Below are 17435 nucleotides of genomic sequence, written 5' to 3' on the forward strand. Positions count from 1 at the left end.
TATGTTAGTCTTTTCTTATCTTTTAATATGAAATTGCTATAAAGAAGATTGTGGTTAACATTTACACGTCCCTCTTTATGGTTATTCTAGTCATATGGGTGGTATAAGATACTCTAGGTGTATGCAATCCTTGAATAAGAGATGTCTTTTGCATTATGCTTTGTAAATCAAGTCAACTCTTGTTTATCTAATAAGGTTTCTATTTATTATCCAAATTGCATTCTTTAGATAATATAGTTGTTTGCCCCAATAGGCTTGGCTCGGCTTGATGATCGACGATCAATCATTACTTAGCTATAGCTTAACATTGAATGACCAACCATTAGTTGCGATAACCATAAACCACCAACCATGTCTTCATTATATGCTCTTTTGTGGACCATTCTTTGCCTTATTTTTAACTTGCTCAAATAACCCACTTCTTATTTGCCTTGTCTTTCATCACCTACATCATTGGTCAACTCTCTTTGTGGTCGCTAGGTGGTCTCTTTGAAGGTGTTAAGTGTCATCCATGCTATTATTTTCTCATATTGGAGGGGGTGAAGTCATCAATGGCTTCACCACATTACAAGATAAAAGGGGAAGAACAAAGACAAAGAGAGACACACAACATGATATTTTGATTAATAAAAGATAGAAATTCTAACATTGCAAAACGTTGGCCTTTTAAATGCTTTTTAATATCAACATCAATGTTCTCCAAGTCATGATGGGATGAAACAACTAAGCGAGGTACATTCTTCAGAAAGTCCTCAATGTAAAGAGTGGGGCATTGCAAAACTTCACTAAACTTATGGTATGTGTTATATATATCATAATACTCGGGTAATCGAGGACATATTATGTAATTACAAAACAATCTAGCTTTGTTGGGCAACTTGGTGAGACCAACTAGTGATAAATGTGTTATGTTGGACCTTGATCATATTATACAAGTGTTGCAATTCACTATAGTCATAATGAATGGTTCACAAGGAAGTCATCAGTTGGTGGTTCAATGTAAAACCCCGGGGCCAACCAACCTCAATGCATTTCTTTCACTCAATTGACCCTTATGAACCGGTAACAATTGTTAGTATGCATGTAAGGCATTTTTCCTTTTGACATTTTTTCTTTCTTTTAAAATTTCTCATCTCTTATTTGAAAAATTATGGAGAGAAATTACTTCTCCTCCGAAAATTTTAAATTTCATGTGAGAAACGATTTCTCATCCAAGTGCTAAGAATCGACAACAATTCAGTTTCGACTAAATAGGTTAGGTCTTGGCCAAACCAAATTGGTTAAGCCTTGAATTGAACTAGTTACTAATCGATTACAAAACCGGTTAAGGCTTAACTAGTTTGGTTGCACTAGTTTGGTTAAAGTGATTAAGCATTAACTAATTTGGGAACTGGTTTGGCCCAAAATGGTTCACTTTGGCTTCAACCTTGCCAAATCGAGCTCAAACGGGTTTAACAACTCGGATTAGGCTTGAGTTGAGCCGTTGTCGACTCCTACCAAGTGCTAAAATCACGAGGTAGGAGAGGGGGCAAAAGCTAGTCAATCTAACTTTATTTTGTTTGATGACTTCAAGGAAAGAAGTGATTGACTATTAGTCACCTAATTAATATAATAAAGTGATTTAAAATAAATCAAGATTTTTTATTATTATTAAACACAAAAACAAACAAGTTAGCATGACTTCACCCCCTCGTTCCTTTATTTCTTCATTACCTAGCAACGATCCATTAATCCCCAATGCCACCACCAAATTAGATGTGTCACTTCTAGGTGTGTTGGATCAAACACACATCTTTCTCTCGATCATATGTTGGGGTTGATGGTCATTTCCCCTTTCAATACGAAATGGGCAAGGGTAGTTATCAAATACATACTCTTAAGCCACTATACTAACTAGACAAACTCTTCCTTCCCACTATTAACTAGTTTTTAGAACTAAGAAGGTAATTAGTAGCACATTGCAGCATACTTGTCTACCTTACTAGTTAAAAATACAAAAAAAGAACGCAAGTGAGCAAAACATGCTTCAATTAATTAAATCAAACCACAAATCACGTACAAGAATAATGTGTGTAAGGCATAGAGTAAAGTGCTTAGCTCTAATATCATGAAATGTGAAAAGTGTGAGCGAGTGAGTGAGTGTGTGTTTGTGTGTGTGTGTGTGTGTGTGTGTGAGAGAGAGAGAGAGAGAGAGTTGCTATTATCGTCTTCGAGGGTCAAATATGATTTATTAAACCAAAAATATTTCATTTCACGTAATACATGTGTGTGTGTGTGAGACAAGCTTTACCCTAAATCTCAAGAATGAGGAAAAAAAACCATTGAAGAGAGGTATAAATAACCTCTATAATCACTTACAATGTTTGGCCCTTTTTACACTAGTATGGCCACAAGGTTTTAAACTCTATAGCATTTTCTCTTGTGTCCTCTTCTTTTGCACCTACACTTGCGTGCTTGGTACTAATGCATATATCATTGTTAGATAGTAAAACGTATGACATGAACTCAACAAATATTTTGTTGACTCGATCTTCTCCAAACTGAAAAGTGTGACCCGTGATCTATGAAGAATGATGATCGATCATTTTAATCATGGGGTCGAAGATGAATTGTGATATATCTTTGTTACTCCCTCTAAGCACTGAGACAAGTCATCCCCTTCATTCGTATGGTTATACCTTCAAACAAAAAAAATGAGCCATAGTTGTTTTGAGTGAATACACGCATGCATAAGTTAAATACCTAAAACATTGAAACACATATGTGTAGCAAATATAGGTTTGTGTCGCAGTGGTGGTTTGAGTTAACAAAACCAAAGAATTATTCACATTTGCCTATAAGTAATCCTACAACATGTCCTTTAATAATCCCAAACGGTTTTTCCATCACAACAACCTATATTATTGCGACTGTTATACGCAAACTTGTTTATCTTTGGTTTTGATTTTCCAAAGAAGAATATACTCCATTAGTTAAAATGACATACAATACACAACTTTAGACATTACCTACTTCCGTATGGGTTACATCACTTATTTATCTTACACTAAATAGCATATGGAAGTAAGATAAATAAGTGATGTAACCCATACGGAAGTAGGTAATGTCTAAAGTTGTGTATTGTATGTCATTTTAACTAATGGAGTATATTCTTCTTTGGAAAATCAAAACCAAAGATAAACAAGTTTGCGTATAACAATCGCAATAATATAGGTTGTTGTGATGGAAAAACAGTTTGGGATTATTGAAGGACATGCATGTTGTAGGATTACTTATAGGCAAATGTGAATAATTCATAATATTCAATGTCAAACTTCATATCTCGTTTCCAAAGGCTTGAATAAAATTACATTGACTGGTCCATATTCGAAGTTGCAACCTCTTTATCAAGTCTAGCAACCAAATTAACTTTGGATATATTTGTTATGCATAAATTATAGACGTATTGGCAAGAGTACAACATCACTCTTGTTTCAACTTAAGTTCTAAGTGTTTTTCCATGTAGTTGTAAAACCCTATTTTACATGTAAAACACTGGTAAATCAAGTCCATCAAATATTCGCCTAGTGGAATAATAAAGCAGTGGACCTAACATCAAAATTTAGTTTCCATGCTCTTGGAATTGTTTTTAAGTAACAAAGACTTGTTTGGAAGTGTTTTGAAACAAAAAATAATGATCATAATTCACATCAATTTTTTAGTCAAGGGTTATTGTGAGTGGATTGTTTTCTAAGATTCGGAGTACGGGCCTCGTTTCTTTATAACTATCACGTTTGGTTTTCTAGAGATAACTAGATAATTAGAGTTATTAGTACGTTAAATATTTTAAAGAGGCACGTGCAATTTTAAAATATTGTTTGATGTTTTCAAACTTTTCACGTTACAAAGAATTAGCTCAATTTCCGGGTTTTTGAAATCAAGGTGTATAAAATAATGATATTTTTCAAAATGCTCCTCATGTCTTGGGGATTTTTCAAATTGAAGTCTTCTCAAAGTTGTTATTTCTCAAAATACATTTACTTTTTGAGAATTGTTCATGAACTCCATTGGAATCTTTATGGGAAACTGTTTAGCATTCCTTGTTTTAATACAATTGTGTTGCAAGTCCTATGAGCCCAATAACACAAGAAAAGTAAAAAAGGTTAACATCATCCGAAGAGCATAAACATGATTGTGGAACCCCAAATGAGTGTTAAAAGGTAACCTACTTTGTCGTGTATCTTCTTACGACCAATTTTGTGCCAAATTGGAGAGCGTGTGTATGTGCTCTAGGGTGAGGCTTAGTGTGTCCAACTTGAAGAAGTTTTGCAAGGATGGGGGACACAATAAATGATCGTAGAAATTATTTTTGAATGTTATGGATGCTTCACATTAGAGCTCCTTTCCACAAGGACATTGAGTTACCTTTCCCATGTTTCTACTATTCTAGAGCTCACATTCTTGACAATGAATGCAACTAATTGTTCGTTCCAATAAACAAGGTTGGTTTCAAAGTGACGAGAATTGATTGTGTGTTTCTAAAGCAATGTACATGTGTGTTACTGTGAAATGTGTAGATTCGGTCATTGTATTGAGGTTTTTGGGTCCTAACTCCTGAGACATGACTCTCCCATGATCAATGAAATGGGAACTATGGGGAGCTTCTCCATATCCAAGACATGACTCTCCCATCAATTGTGATTCGGGGACTGTAGTCATGAAAGGTGATGCAATGAAGATACTTATCAATCTCAGTCTCGTGATAATGGTTGTGCGTATGTGTCTATGCACAATCTGCTCCAGTAAGTCCTCCCCAAGCTCCTTCTCGATTTCAAGGGTGATTACCCTTCTTGCAATGAACAATGTGGGGGTGATAAAATGTGGTTGCGTGTGGCCTACAATTTATTTCATTTGTGCCAACATATTGGTCAATGTGACTGTAGTAGCATAATGCATTGCATAAATTTGTTATTCTCAACATTATCATTCCATTTGATTTGAGGGCATTTGTAAGGCATATTCAGTATGTTTGTGAGCACACAATTGGTGTGCAAGTCAAGTTGTATTGCAATATTCCATCTCTCAAACCATTTACACATGTCGGGTGCCCACTCAGGGGGGGAGGACAATATCTAGTATCTATAGCATATATTTGGTGCATGATTGCTTTTCCTTTGTCTTATTCCCTTTGGTTGTTTGTTTGTAGAGTGTAACTCCGAATGAGATCAAGATGCATATTTGGTGTGAGTGAGTCCTTATGAAGGTAATCATGAAAGCAAGTAGGACCTCACTAAATTTATTAACAAGAATAAGAATCTCTTTCAAAAGGACATTATTGTCAAGAATACTTAGTTGAATTCCATGACTTGTCCCCTTATGGGAAAGGTTTTTGCATATAGGTTTAGTTAGGTTTTCATCGCTTCCGACTAACTGCTCACCAACTTGATGGATTATTAGCTCAAGATGTTGTATTGGCCCATCATATATATTTTGTGTAGTGCCCTCCAAACGATCAATGTACATAAAGTTTAGGAAATGTTGGCTTAAAGTTTTTTGATCAATTCAGCCCGGTGAACCCATGCGGTTTCAACCTGCACAAAGGCCAAAGGCAAATGTTCATGGTTCGTCGGATTAACCAATCGAAAATGGCCCTAGCCTTACCCTGGGAGAAGAGTTGTTAATGAGCAAGTTAATTGAGAAAATTCTATGAATGTGGATTCTCTTCTCAACTAATTGGCTAAACTTATCAAACTAATAGATTATATAAATGAATTTCGTGTATCATGTTTGACGTCACTCTTTCAAGTACATGAATAAATTTGAAAAAATATGTAGATATTGAGTCATGAATCACATGATAGTTTTTGTTAAATTCTAGTATATAAATGTAGCTTTTTTATATTCAAGATAATTTTTAATAGAATATCTACATTTACTAATAACATTTTACTTGCAAAACAAGTTCTTGAGAATACGCCTCCTGAAGATACAAAGTTAGAGAGAAAGATAGAGTGCGGCCTGAAAGACAAAGAGATAGAGTTTACCTTTCAAATCTCATATCTTCCTCATTCGGAATCTGATTCAAACGAGGTCTGAGTCGTTTTGGGGGTTTTGGCGCCTTCTAGATGGATTGAGCATGTCAGATTCACTCATATCTAAGCGGCGTGCAGACTATAAGACCTGCCTATTTCGACCTAAGCTGTGAGACATTAGGTTTGCTACTCTCATTAACTTTGTTAGACCTCTCTACATTTCAACACACAAAGTAGCAGGTCTACCAAATCATTGTTGTCAAGGGTGTTTCAATCAACTTCTATATGGAATAAGAAGAGGAAAGAAATAATAGAAAATCCTTTAGATACAAAATGACTTTAGGATAGTCTAGTAGAGGACTTTGGAGAGGCTAGATAGACATGGGATGACCCTTTGCCAAGCAAGACATTTACAATCCCATCAAAAGACTTGCTAAATCCTTTGAAAGTGTACATGTCAAACACAATTATTCTCTTTTTCCTTGGAAAGATGCCTTTTGCATATGACGTAGCTCAATGGATAAATGCAATGTTTAAACTCTATGAAGTTAGTGGAGTTTATTTTGCTGCTAAAGGCTTTTACGAAGTGTTGCTAGTAGAATCGAAGTACAAAACTCAATTACTTGAAGAATCTCCGTTAATATATAGAGATCAAATGGTTTGTGCATTGTTGTGGTCTTTGACTAAAGACTATCAAGGACTAATTCATGACAAATGTACTCTTTGGGTGGAATTGTTGACTTTCCATGAAATTGGAATCACTTGTTACCTACAATCGCAGCCAGAATGGGGAGAGTCATATGCCCCCAAAAAACTATAAGTACTTCTAATAGATTTTGCATTCTTTCGGACACAGATGTTTTGATCTTAGAAGGTATCACCCTCAACTCGGATGATCCAACTGTTGGTGCAAGACCTTTCAAGCTAAAATGGGGCAAAATTGCAGGTGCATGTTACACATTTAACAAGTTTGGTCATATGCAATCAGAATGCCCAACGCTCACTATTCAACCACATGAAACCACCATGTTGAAATATGCATCACTGAAAGAAAATAGTTAGGTTCCTTCTTCAAAGGCAACCAACCAATCTATGATGCAACCCATCCAGAAACCGAGAGTACAAGACAAAGGGAAAAGTAAAGTCCTTCAGACAATTGGTAATGTCCAATCAAACCTGCACGATTTGGGATTGTTGGAGTTTGAGGCCGTCAGTGTGGAACCATAAACAACACCTTCTGATGAAGATCACCGAGTTAACAAGCTATAGCAAGATTAGAGAGACAACGTGAGAGAGAAACAAGAGAGATCGATAGACAGAGAGGCGCACGAGATGTAATTGTATTATTTGAACTCTAAGTTACAACAAATGGAGGCAACAACCTTATGAGCTAGGTTATAAGCCCATTATATACTAACTAGGCTAGGGAAACTACCCTTTGACATATTTATAGAATTGTCCTAAACCTAGTCTGTCTAATGGACAATGTGAATATGGTCATTAAACACCCGTATTTGAGACCCCCCCGTAATGAGCGTATTCAATGAGAAGAGACTTGTAATATAAAATAGAAGATATAGGTTATACCAAGAGATGCTATGATAGATCGACTTGTAGCCAAATTGACGATGGCTGAGAGGGACAAAGGCCAAATCGGCTAGTTTGAGTGCTCGAAGCTATCTCTGTTGTCCGACTCAATCAGACTGGATAATCCTTAAGCCCATTTGGTACCAATGTGACCGAAATCGGTCAGCTGCGAGACACTTGGTCATCCCGTCTAATATGTCGTCGTCCGTGGAGATCTTCTCGAGGCCGAGCTTTCTTGAGGTTACATAGTCCCGAACAAAGTGATACCGAACATCAATATTCTTGGAGGCGTTGTGCTGAACCAGATTCTTTGATAGAGCAAGAACACCCTAACTGTCATTGTAGACAACTGGAGCCGAATTGGGGTCGACTTGTCGAAACATACACGCCACCTGACCGAGCCATAAAGCTTCTTTTGCCGCGTCGGATGCGACTATGTATTCAACCTCAATCATTGAAGTGGCCATGCACTCCTGAAGTTTCGACTTCCACGAAATTGCTCCATTGCCGAATTTGAAGCAATATCCGGTTGTTGACTTTCGATTGTCCACACAACTAGCAAAGTTTGAGTTGGTGTAATTGACTACGCCTGGTTTCTTGTTCTGATCGAAAAGGATGCCAAGGTCTTGTGTGCCCACCAAGTATCTAAATACATGCTTGACTGCATTCCAATGCGATTGGCATGGATTATGCATGAATCTGTTGACGACTCCGACAACGTTGTCATGAAGGATTTGCTTCACGATATAAAAATAAACTTCAATATTGTATAAAGTAACATCTGAGAGACTTGAACCCATAACCTCACACACCAAGGACGAAATATATACCATTAGGATAATTTATTTTTTATAATTATGTTTTTATCATCCTACTTATGACATGTGTATCTTCATACATTAGAGCTTGGATCAACATGATGGTTGTCATGCATCACATGTAACACATGTGCGCCAAATGGCGATCATGCATCACATGCATTACATGCCATGCACCCCCCATATCATCATATGCATGAGAGAACCTATAAAGAGAGGCACTGAATTAAGGGATGGATAAAGGGAAAACATGGTAATCAAAGTCAAGAGAAAGTAAAAAACTCAAATAATTTATCAAGCAAAGAAGCTAGCTCATTTGAGAAAGTGTCTTGTCTCTCGATGTTGAAGTTGAGGGTTCAAATCAAGAGTCGGTAGAGAAAGGTTTCATCTTGCTATCAAGCATTGTAAAGTTGGTAAAATCTTGTTTTCTTAATATTAATCATATTCATATCATATACTCTTGCTTCTTAAATCATACATTGTCTCTATTTTTTATGTATACTCGTCTCTCTCTCACACATTACTTTGTCTTCCTATCCTTAATCTTTCTAACATCAACGCGCAAGCCTTATAAAATATATAGCCAACTTCCTTTAACCTTAGTCTCGGTGACTTCGCCGCACGAACCACAACTACCCCGACATATTTGGTGAACCCAATGTGAAGGCGGCGACAAGGAAAAATGGAGGAGCAAATGAGGCTTATGTGTACGATGATGGAACGAATGATGCGGGAGCAAGGGATGATGGCAAGCATCGACAAAGCCATCGACAATATTCTCGCACGAATAGAGATCTTTGAAGGTATGAATTTAACAAGATTTGTGAAGATTTACAACGAGGAAATGCTTAAACGAGGTGTCGACAAAGCAGCAAAAATTAATAGCTTGAGTCGAGTCGCTGCGATTGGGCTACAAGAAAGGATCTAAGAGCTACAAAGAGAGCATCAGATATGGGCAATTTTCCAAAGAGCATTATTGAATGAATACAACCTCTATGATATGTCAAGGATGACAATGCGAGCTTTCATGGATTGGGTAGAGTCCAATAAACATTTAAGTGTTTTGGAAGTGTTAAAAGAATTTTTAGTTCAAAGATTTGAGCAATTAAATGTTAGGGATAGAAATATAATAATACCAGATAAAATAATATTGTTTCTACAAGCCACTAATATTAAAGACAGGAAGGACTTGGGAATGCTTTTGGAAGATCAAAATAGTCTGAGTGGACTTACCGAAGACTGGGAGGAGGTGAAAAGTGTGTGCGCCCATTTTTGTATAAGAAAGTTATTATGGAGCTGCCTAAGAGGAAGGGAGACGAAATGGGGAACGACTCGGGCGAAAAGAAAGTAGAAGAGTCACTCTTGCATGAATTGGTGAAAGGCATGAAAAACTTGTCGATCAAAGTCACAAAGTTGGAATCAGGACAACGCTCAACTTCATCAAGGCAAGGAGGTGGAATGGTCTGAAGGTGTATGTGGTGCGATAGTGTTGACCACTAGAAGAAAGACTACCAAGAACATATGGATGCTCTTAATCTTGAAAAAACCAACTATCAAGATGGTAAGATTCACTCCACAAAGACTCGACAACCACTCCAACTCACCTTCGGGCGATGTGGAATGAAAAAGCTAATAGAATATGTTGAGAGGAAAACAATTCAAGCGATACAATCCATGGCAACCTTAGGGTTGCGCATAGAAGACTTAGATGGTGGGTCTAGCTTTTGGCAATATGTGATGGAGTATGCAAGAAAAGGGAAGGTTCGAGTGGATGAATTAAAAGGAGCGGGAGATGAAATATGGCACTTCACTGGATGGAATGATCCAATAGATGCACTATCCGCATTCGTCCACAAAAATTGGGGAGCAACAAATTCTTTGCATTGCTTTGATAAATCTTGGATCGGAAATCAACATGATATTGTTGAAATGTTATGCTCAAGGAAAGTGGACAATCAATAAGAATCATGGGTGGAAGATAAGAGTTGCGACAGAGATGATCAAGAGTTAGGATGGAAGGAAGGCAATACAGTTCTTAACCGTGAGGCCTAACCATGAAAGAAACAAAGAATTCTTGAGGGAACATCCAATTCGGAAAGGGAATGAAGAGTTTTTTCAAGATTTTGGATGAACTCTGCACATCCAATGTGCAAGTTCAGGGTGGGTGTCGTGAAGGATTTGCTTCACGATATAAGAATAAACTTCAATATTGTATTAAGTAAAATTTGTGGGACTTGAACCCATAACCTCACACACCAAGGACACAGTACATAGCATTAGCTTATGACATGTCTATCTTCATACATTAGAGCTTAGATCAGCATGATGGTTATCATGCATCACATGTAACGCATGTGCGCCAAATGGCGATCATGCATGCCATGCACCCCCCATATCATCATATGCATGAGAGGACCTATAAAGAGAGGCAAGGAATTAAGGGATGGATCAAGGGAAAATAGGGTAATCAATCAAGAGAAAATAAAAAATCAAACAATTTATCAAGCAAAGTAGTTAGCTCATTTGGGGAAGTGTCTTGTCTCTCAGTGTTGAAGTCGAGGGTTCAAATCAAGAGTCAGTAGAGAAAGGTTTCATCTTGCTATCAAGCATTGTAAAGTTGGTAAAATCTTGTTTTTTTAAATTATACATTGTTTTTTATCTATCAACCCGTCCGGTCTCGCGCACTTCAACAACTCTTCAAATGTAGGTGATAACACTAGTGGGCACTTGTATATGTTGAGAGATGAACAAGATCAATGGTATAATATGCAACGCACATGTTCCTGGGTTTAGCTTTCATCACACCACCCACTCCTCATATTATGCAAGGCTCGATAGAGGGTTTTTGTTGCACGCTAGTCTGTATGAAAATTTCACATGTACAATGCCAGTAGATCATGCTTTGAGGTTGTCAGACCATGCTCCTGTTTGGCTAGACCTTCATTTTGGGAATTCGTATGATGTGCATCTCCAAAGGAAGAGACTTATGCTCATTAAAACACCTACCTCAAGCACGAGCTCTTCAAGAGGATGGTCTATGACATAATACCTCCTCTTTATGTAGAAGTCAACATAGATGTTAACACAGCGTGGGTACATTTTGTACATAGATTACAAACAATAATACAGGAGTATGGGAAATGGTATGTCTCAAGACAAAGAGATTGCACTGAACAAGCCAAATTTACTTGTCATGCCCTAATGGAGTTAGCACATAGCAGATCTTTGACCTTACATGAAGAGGATGCATTGTGTATGGCCAAACACACATTGATGTTACATGACAAAAATAAATTGGAAAAATGGAAAGTTAGGTCAAGACAGTTGCCTTTGAAAGACGAAGGATGCTCTTCTAAATCCTTCTTCAAAAGGTTGCATCTAATACGCCAAAAGTAATCCATTAAATTCATCAAAACTTGTGATGGTTCGTGGACTACAAATAGGGTTTTAACTAGCCAAGGAATGTGTAACTCACTTCTCTCACATCTTTGAGAACAATGTAGTTGTTACAGATACAGTTAAACATGCCAGAGATACATTCTTGTCACTAGTTCAACCCACTATTTGTGTTGATAAAGCTATTGCTTTGGATGCAACATTCACAATGGAGGAGCTTTTGGAGGTTCAAAGGGTCTCGGGAAAGGCAGAGCGCTTGTTTGGGATGGTATTACGTTAGAGTTCATGGCAGAAATTTGGGATGTCCTTAAGGATTTAATCAGACTTGTATAAGGCAAATAAAGCTTGGCAACATTGGGATAATATGCCTATCTCATGGAAAGAAGGTTTAGTCAAATTAATACCCAAAAAGAAAATTGTGTAAATCTTTTTCGGATTGGCGACCAATCACTCTCATGCTAGTAATCTATAAACTTATTGCAAAGATGGTTGTTAATCATATTAAGGACACTTTGTTGGGAGGCATACACGTAAACTAGTACGGGTCATTCCACAAAGGAAAATTACAGATAATATTGCTAATGCCTATATTGGGATGGAGTATGCCAAATACACTAAACAAGATGTATTGATCATGCAAATTGATATTGAAAAGGCCTTTGATACCATACAATGGGATTTTGTGGCAACTACAATGGTCAAACTAGGATTTGGCTCGAAAATGTCTCAAGTAATCTATTGGCTTTATGGGTCTAGCACATCTTCATGCATTATTGACAGATTCATGGAGCTTAGCCAAATCAGTACGACAAGGTTGTCCTGTAAGTGCATTGTTATATGCAATTGCAACTCATCCACTACTACTGTACATGGATAATGTAGTATCAATTGGTCAACTTCACGGTTTGCAAATGAAAGACGGACATGATTTCGTGGCTTAGGCATATGCAGATGATACATCATTCTTGTCACAAAACAATCCAAATGATATGAGAGTCATTATGGATGCCCTCAAATTGTATGAAGTAGCTTCAGCAAGTCCAATCTCCTACCCTTGACATCATATAGTTGGCATCAACTTTTGTGGCCAGGTCAAGTTGTTAGCCCAAATGAAATGGTTAAACATCTTGGTTATCCATTGGGATGGAATGCAACAGATAAAGGAAAGGTTGAATGGTGAGACAAAAGCTAAGCTATTGGAAGATTGCAACATGGCCGCTCCCTGTCAGATTGAGGATAGTGCAATCTATATTCATGGCTTACATGCAATATTACTTAATTATGATTGATTGGCCGAAACACATGATACAAAAGATTAACTCAGAAATCATAAACAATTATTGGTTCTCTAAGCAGTCACGTAGAGGTGTACGAATCTTATCACTACAGAACACTAGAGAAGATATGCACTCCACGATTGTGTGGAGGGCTAAATACCTTAATTTGCAGTTGCATATGTTGGCGAGAAAAGCTACTTTACTGCCAAAATTTGCTGACCCGTGGCTAGAAAAGCTACATTACTGCCAAAGATTGTTATTCCAATGAATAAGATTACAACAGATTCAGTGTATATGTTGTTGCAACCTGACCCGTGGTTTCACGAACATGCAAATGCATTGTGGCACATACACAAAACACAGTCCTGGTGGAAAAACCAGCTTACAAGCTTATGGAGCTATGGTATTCCACTTAAGCAACAGGTATTCGTATGGAGATGCCCATTGGGTGTGCTCCCGACTGGGTCAAATCTTCAAAAGAGATCGATAACCTCGCCGCCTTGTGCAAGATGCGGTGATCAATTGGAAACAGTCCCACACTTATTATGGACTTGCTCATTCACTACAACATTTGTACAAAGATTAAGCGCATCTCTTTCTCACAGATTTCCTGGCGGAAGGTTTGGGAAACACTTTTGGCTATTTGGACAAATTTTGTGCGCCTTATCAAGCGATGCCTATTTTCTCCAATGGACAAGATTTTGGGCACTTTTGACGGCCCGTAAATATGAAGGTCTTTGATCGCAACCAACTGCATGAAGTTAGGTTCTTTAAGCAATCCCTCTGGCAATCTCTATTTGATTGCCTGCAACTTAGGGACGTCACACTACAAATTTACACTCTTTACTTTGAGTGCTTTTAAGCTCTTTCGTGTCTAATTGAAACTTATATATTTCTCTTTATTCTTTGTGGGTTTTCACCTCACTTTGAGGTTTCCCACTAGTAATAAAAGTGTTACTAAAAAAGAGAGAATACACCTTCCAATGTATATTGGCTTACAAATGGGTGCATGAAATCTATCACTTGAAAATTGATATCCAACTTAAACGAGCAAAGAATTGGATTTAGCTTTGGTTATATGTACATATGTCTAGCTTCTCATGACTCCCTTTGGAGTGTTATTCTCATCATCGATTATTTTGCATCCTAAACATCAATAGCAACATCATGTAATTAAAAGGTAAAGGACTATCTTCTTAGTTGTCTATCACATGGCCTTTGGTATGCAAGAAAGACGATGCAAATTGCAAGTAGGTATTGTGATATAAGACCAACAATCAAGTTAATGACCGAGCTTTATAGGCATCTCGTGTATCACCTGTTTTCTTCACATCAAGCATTGCATGAAATTCAATTCAATGTATTTATTTTACTTGAATGGACTAATGTGGACATCTGACAACTTGGAGGCAATGTTGGTAAAATTAAGCTTTCTCAAAAAACAATGCCAATTAATACTTGAAGTGCCCAATAGAACACTCATTTGAACATTGATGATCCGATGTGCCTCCTTACAAAATAAAATAAAAACATACAAGTAACTCTCTACACAACCATTTTAATTAAATGTTTGTTTTATTACGCATTTCTATACAAGTCTATCTTTACTGTATGAATACCTTTCATATTGCTTCAATAGTTGTTCTCTAAATTGAATGAGAACCATCAAATATTCCATAGCAATCTATTGCCCAAAACACATTGTAAGTCTTCTTAATTATATTTGCCCATCTAGTTTCTCACTTATCCACCATTCTTTACTGGAGAAGCTAGGAGGATGACAATGTGAGCCATGTACAAATTTTGAATTAAGTGAGGCACCCCGAGGATTTAAAAAAGAGAATTTGTGGATTCACACATACTTCTCGTGTTCGTGAGCTACCTTTCTAGGTTTGATCTCATTATACACATAAGCTACTTTCTAGGTTTGATCTCATTATACAAACGAGCTACTTTCTAGGTTTGACGAGGTACAAATGAAACCATCATAGTACGTTCAAATATTGGCATTCATCAACATTTACCTATTACATTACATAATAAATTTACCTTTCCCACAATTCAACGTCAAGGATAATTTACACATTGATAGGGAACTAAAAGGATCATTTACCCATTACATTACACAATAAATTTACCTTTCCAACAATTCAGCGTCAAGGAAGAGTTTGGTTAAAGGAAACAATGAAATTATTAGCGTCCATGTACATATTGGATGAAGTATCAAAGAAAGGAACAAAATCTCTTGTATTTACTACATAATGAAGAAAGGACCATTAACATGAAATATATGGCAAACAAATTGTAAAAAAATAAGAGACTAGGACGTGGGGAGAATAATTTAGAAGATGAGTCGTATCACTTAGACTAACATCTTGAATTTGAGATTGAGTGAGACATTCACATGACAGCAAATTTGGAAGGAGAGGTTATACAGAAACAACAAGATTGCAATGCACTCAAACTATATATCGTGACATACTCAGAAGGGGGTTCCAAACTTCCCCAACTCGAGCAACAACAATAAGGACTATAAGAATGGTTTGGGAATGAATTATATGATCTATATATATTAATTGGATATCTTGGCAAATGGATAGAGGCTTGCTCCTTCAAATCCTGCCGATGGATGTGAGGAAATTATGTCACAATGTAAATGTAATGGGTAAATTATGCTTTCCAATAACCACAATCCAAAATCAAGCACACGCGATGTTAGGTTGGATTAAAAACCGGAGAAACGATGCATCATTTGGAATAAATGTATCCCGTGTGGGGGGAGCTATCGATCCACAATGGATCCTACAAGACGATCAGAATGCACATTTTCCATGTCTGGTTGTAATCCCCGACCCCCTGCAATCTAAAACCAAATCCAAAGTAAAAACCCCCATCCTACGCAGACCTTACGCAAAAGTAAATCTATGTCTGGTTGTAAACCCTCGGATCTAAAACCAAATCCAAAAGAAAAATGGCATCCTACGCAGAGCTTACCAAAAAAAATAAAAATAAAAATCCACTGTCCAGTGTGGGGGGGGAGACAAACGAAACACCGTGCAATGACATATGTATGTATATAACAAATGTAAAATTTGTGTCGATTTGAACACCCTTATAACAATGGTTTGGTTGTTGCTACAGAGAATTGGAGTGCGGCAAAAACAGAGGAAATGTGGTCCAAAAATGATACAAAGAAACCCTAGTGATGGTGATGGTGATGAGGAGGAGGAGGAGGCGAGAGACAGGAAAGTAGAGTTGGGAGGGGTGGGGTGGGGGAAATCAGAAAGGACGCAGAAGGCTGAGGACGAGGAGCAGGAGGAGGAGGGAGATGGGCATGGCTGAGCAGCATTTCAGAGAGAGCGGAGATGGAGGAGAGGAGGAGGCGGACGTCGTGGGAGAGGATTGGCCGAGCCCTCCCGAGGAAGAAGAAGAAGAAGAAGAAGAAGAAGAAGAAGAAGGCGAGTTCAAATGCGATGGTGAAGGCGGGGCATTGGAGGTGGAAGAAGGCGGCGGAGGCGACGGCGGCGCATCGGCGGCGGAAGGGAAGAGGTTGGCGTCGGGGGAGCCCGGAGCAAATCCCAGCAAAGCTGCTCAAAAAGAAAGAAAGAAAAAAAACGCATGAGAAATTAAGAGCGGAAGGAACAAGGAAAGTCCAATCATTGTTAGGTTAGGGTTAGGGTTAGGGTTAGGGTTAGGGTTAGGGTTAGGGGGAGTGACCTGGGCAGCGGCTGGGGTTGGTGGGGATGTTGCAGGCGGGGCCGAGGGAGAGGGAGAGGGTGAGGTTGAGGGTGGGGAGCTGCGGGTTGTGTTGGGAGGCGGCGACGATGAGCTCGCAGAGGCACTGCGGCTCTTGCTGGTGGATGGGCAGCACGTTGGCGCAGCACTGGTGGGAAGGCAGGGGGCTCTGCCCCTGCACGTACGCCAGGCACGGCACCAGCGTCGTTATCAGCGCCTCGCAGTGGCTCGTGTCCGCCGCCGCCTCCGCCGCCGCCATCTCTATGCCCGCGGACGACGCCAGTAGCACGGCCACCAAGCAGCAACAGAAGAACGCAGCCGCCCGGTTCTGCCACATCATGCCCATAACCCACACAAAAACAAAACTATATATAATATATACCCACCCACCTCCAACACCCAACACACTTACAAGAAGGAGAGAAGGAAGGAGAAATAGGAGCTTGAGTGATCTATCTATTTATTAACGAACGAACAGCAAGAGATATTTTATATAGTTCACGAACAAAGATTCAGTCACACACCCCGCTATTAAGTAACTAACTATGGATGGATGGATGGATTGATGGATGGATGATACATCCCTACACATGCGTCGCATTCATCGCCCC

At 38.4% G+C, this 17435-nt stretch overlaps 1 protein-coding gene across 1 annotated transcript; it reads right to left on the bottom strand.

Annotated features, from left to right (window-relative positions):
• Positions 1 to 16313: 16313 nt before the first annotated feature.
• On the bottom strand, positions 16314 to 17200 carry LOC147862951 (uncharacterized). Its single transcript, XM_087321327.1, has 2 exons — positions 16807 to 17200; positions 16314 to 16676 (listed from the first exon to the last, which is right to left on the bottom strand). Exons 1-2 carry the CDS (start codon positions 17168 to 17170, stop codon positions 16369 to 16371), a joined length of 672 nt encoding a protein of 223 aa, XP_087177453.1. The 5' UTR covers positions 17171 to 17200; the 3' UTR covers positions 16314 to 16368.
• Between the last annotated feature and the right edge of the window lie 235 nt (positions 17201 to 17435).

The sequence above is a fragment of the Azolla caroliniana genome, unplaced genomic scaffold, assembly GCF_043228905.1.
Source record: "Azolla caroliniana isolate FFs.n. ecotype wild unplaced genomic scaffold, voAzoCaro1.0.p SCAF_6, whole genome shotgun sequence".
NCBI classification, from domain to species: domain Eukaryota; kingdom Viridiplantae; phylum Streptophyta; class Polypodiopsida; order Salviniales; family Salviniaceae; genus Azolla; species Azolla caroliniana.

Bases quoted from the DNA above. Each gene is read 5' to 3' on its own strand.
- LOC147862951 (XM_087321327.1), bottom strand. From the start codon at position 17,170: ATGGGCATGATGTGGCAGAACCGGGCGGCTGCGTTCTTCTGTTGCTGC. The intron at 16,677-16,806 runs GTCACTCCCCCT...CTTTTTGAGCAG, and splicing joins CAACCCCAGCCGCTGCCCAG to CTTTGCTGGGATTTGCTCCG.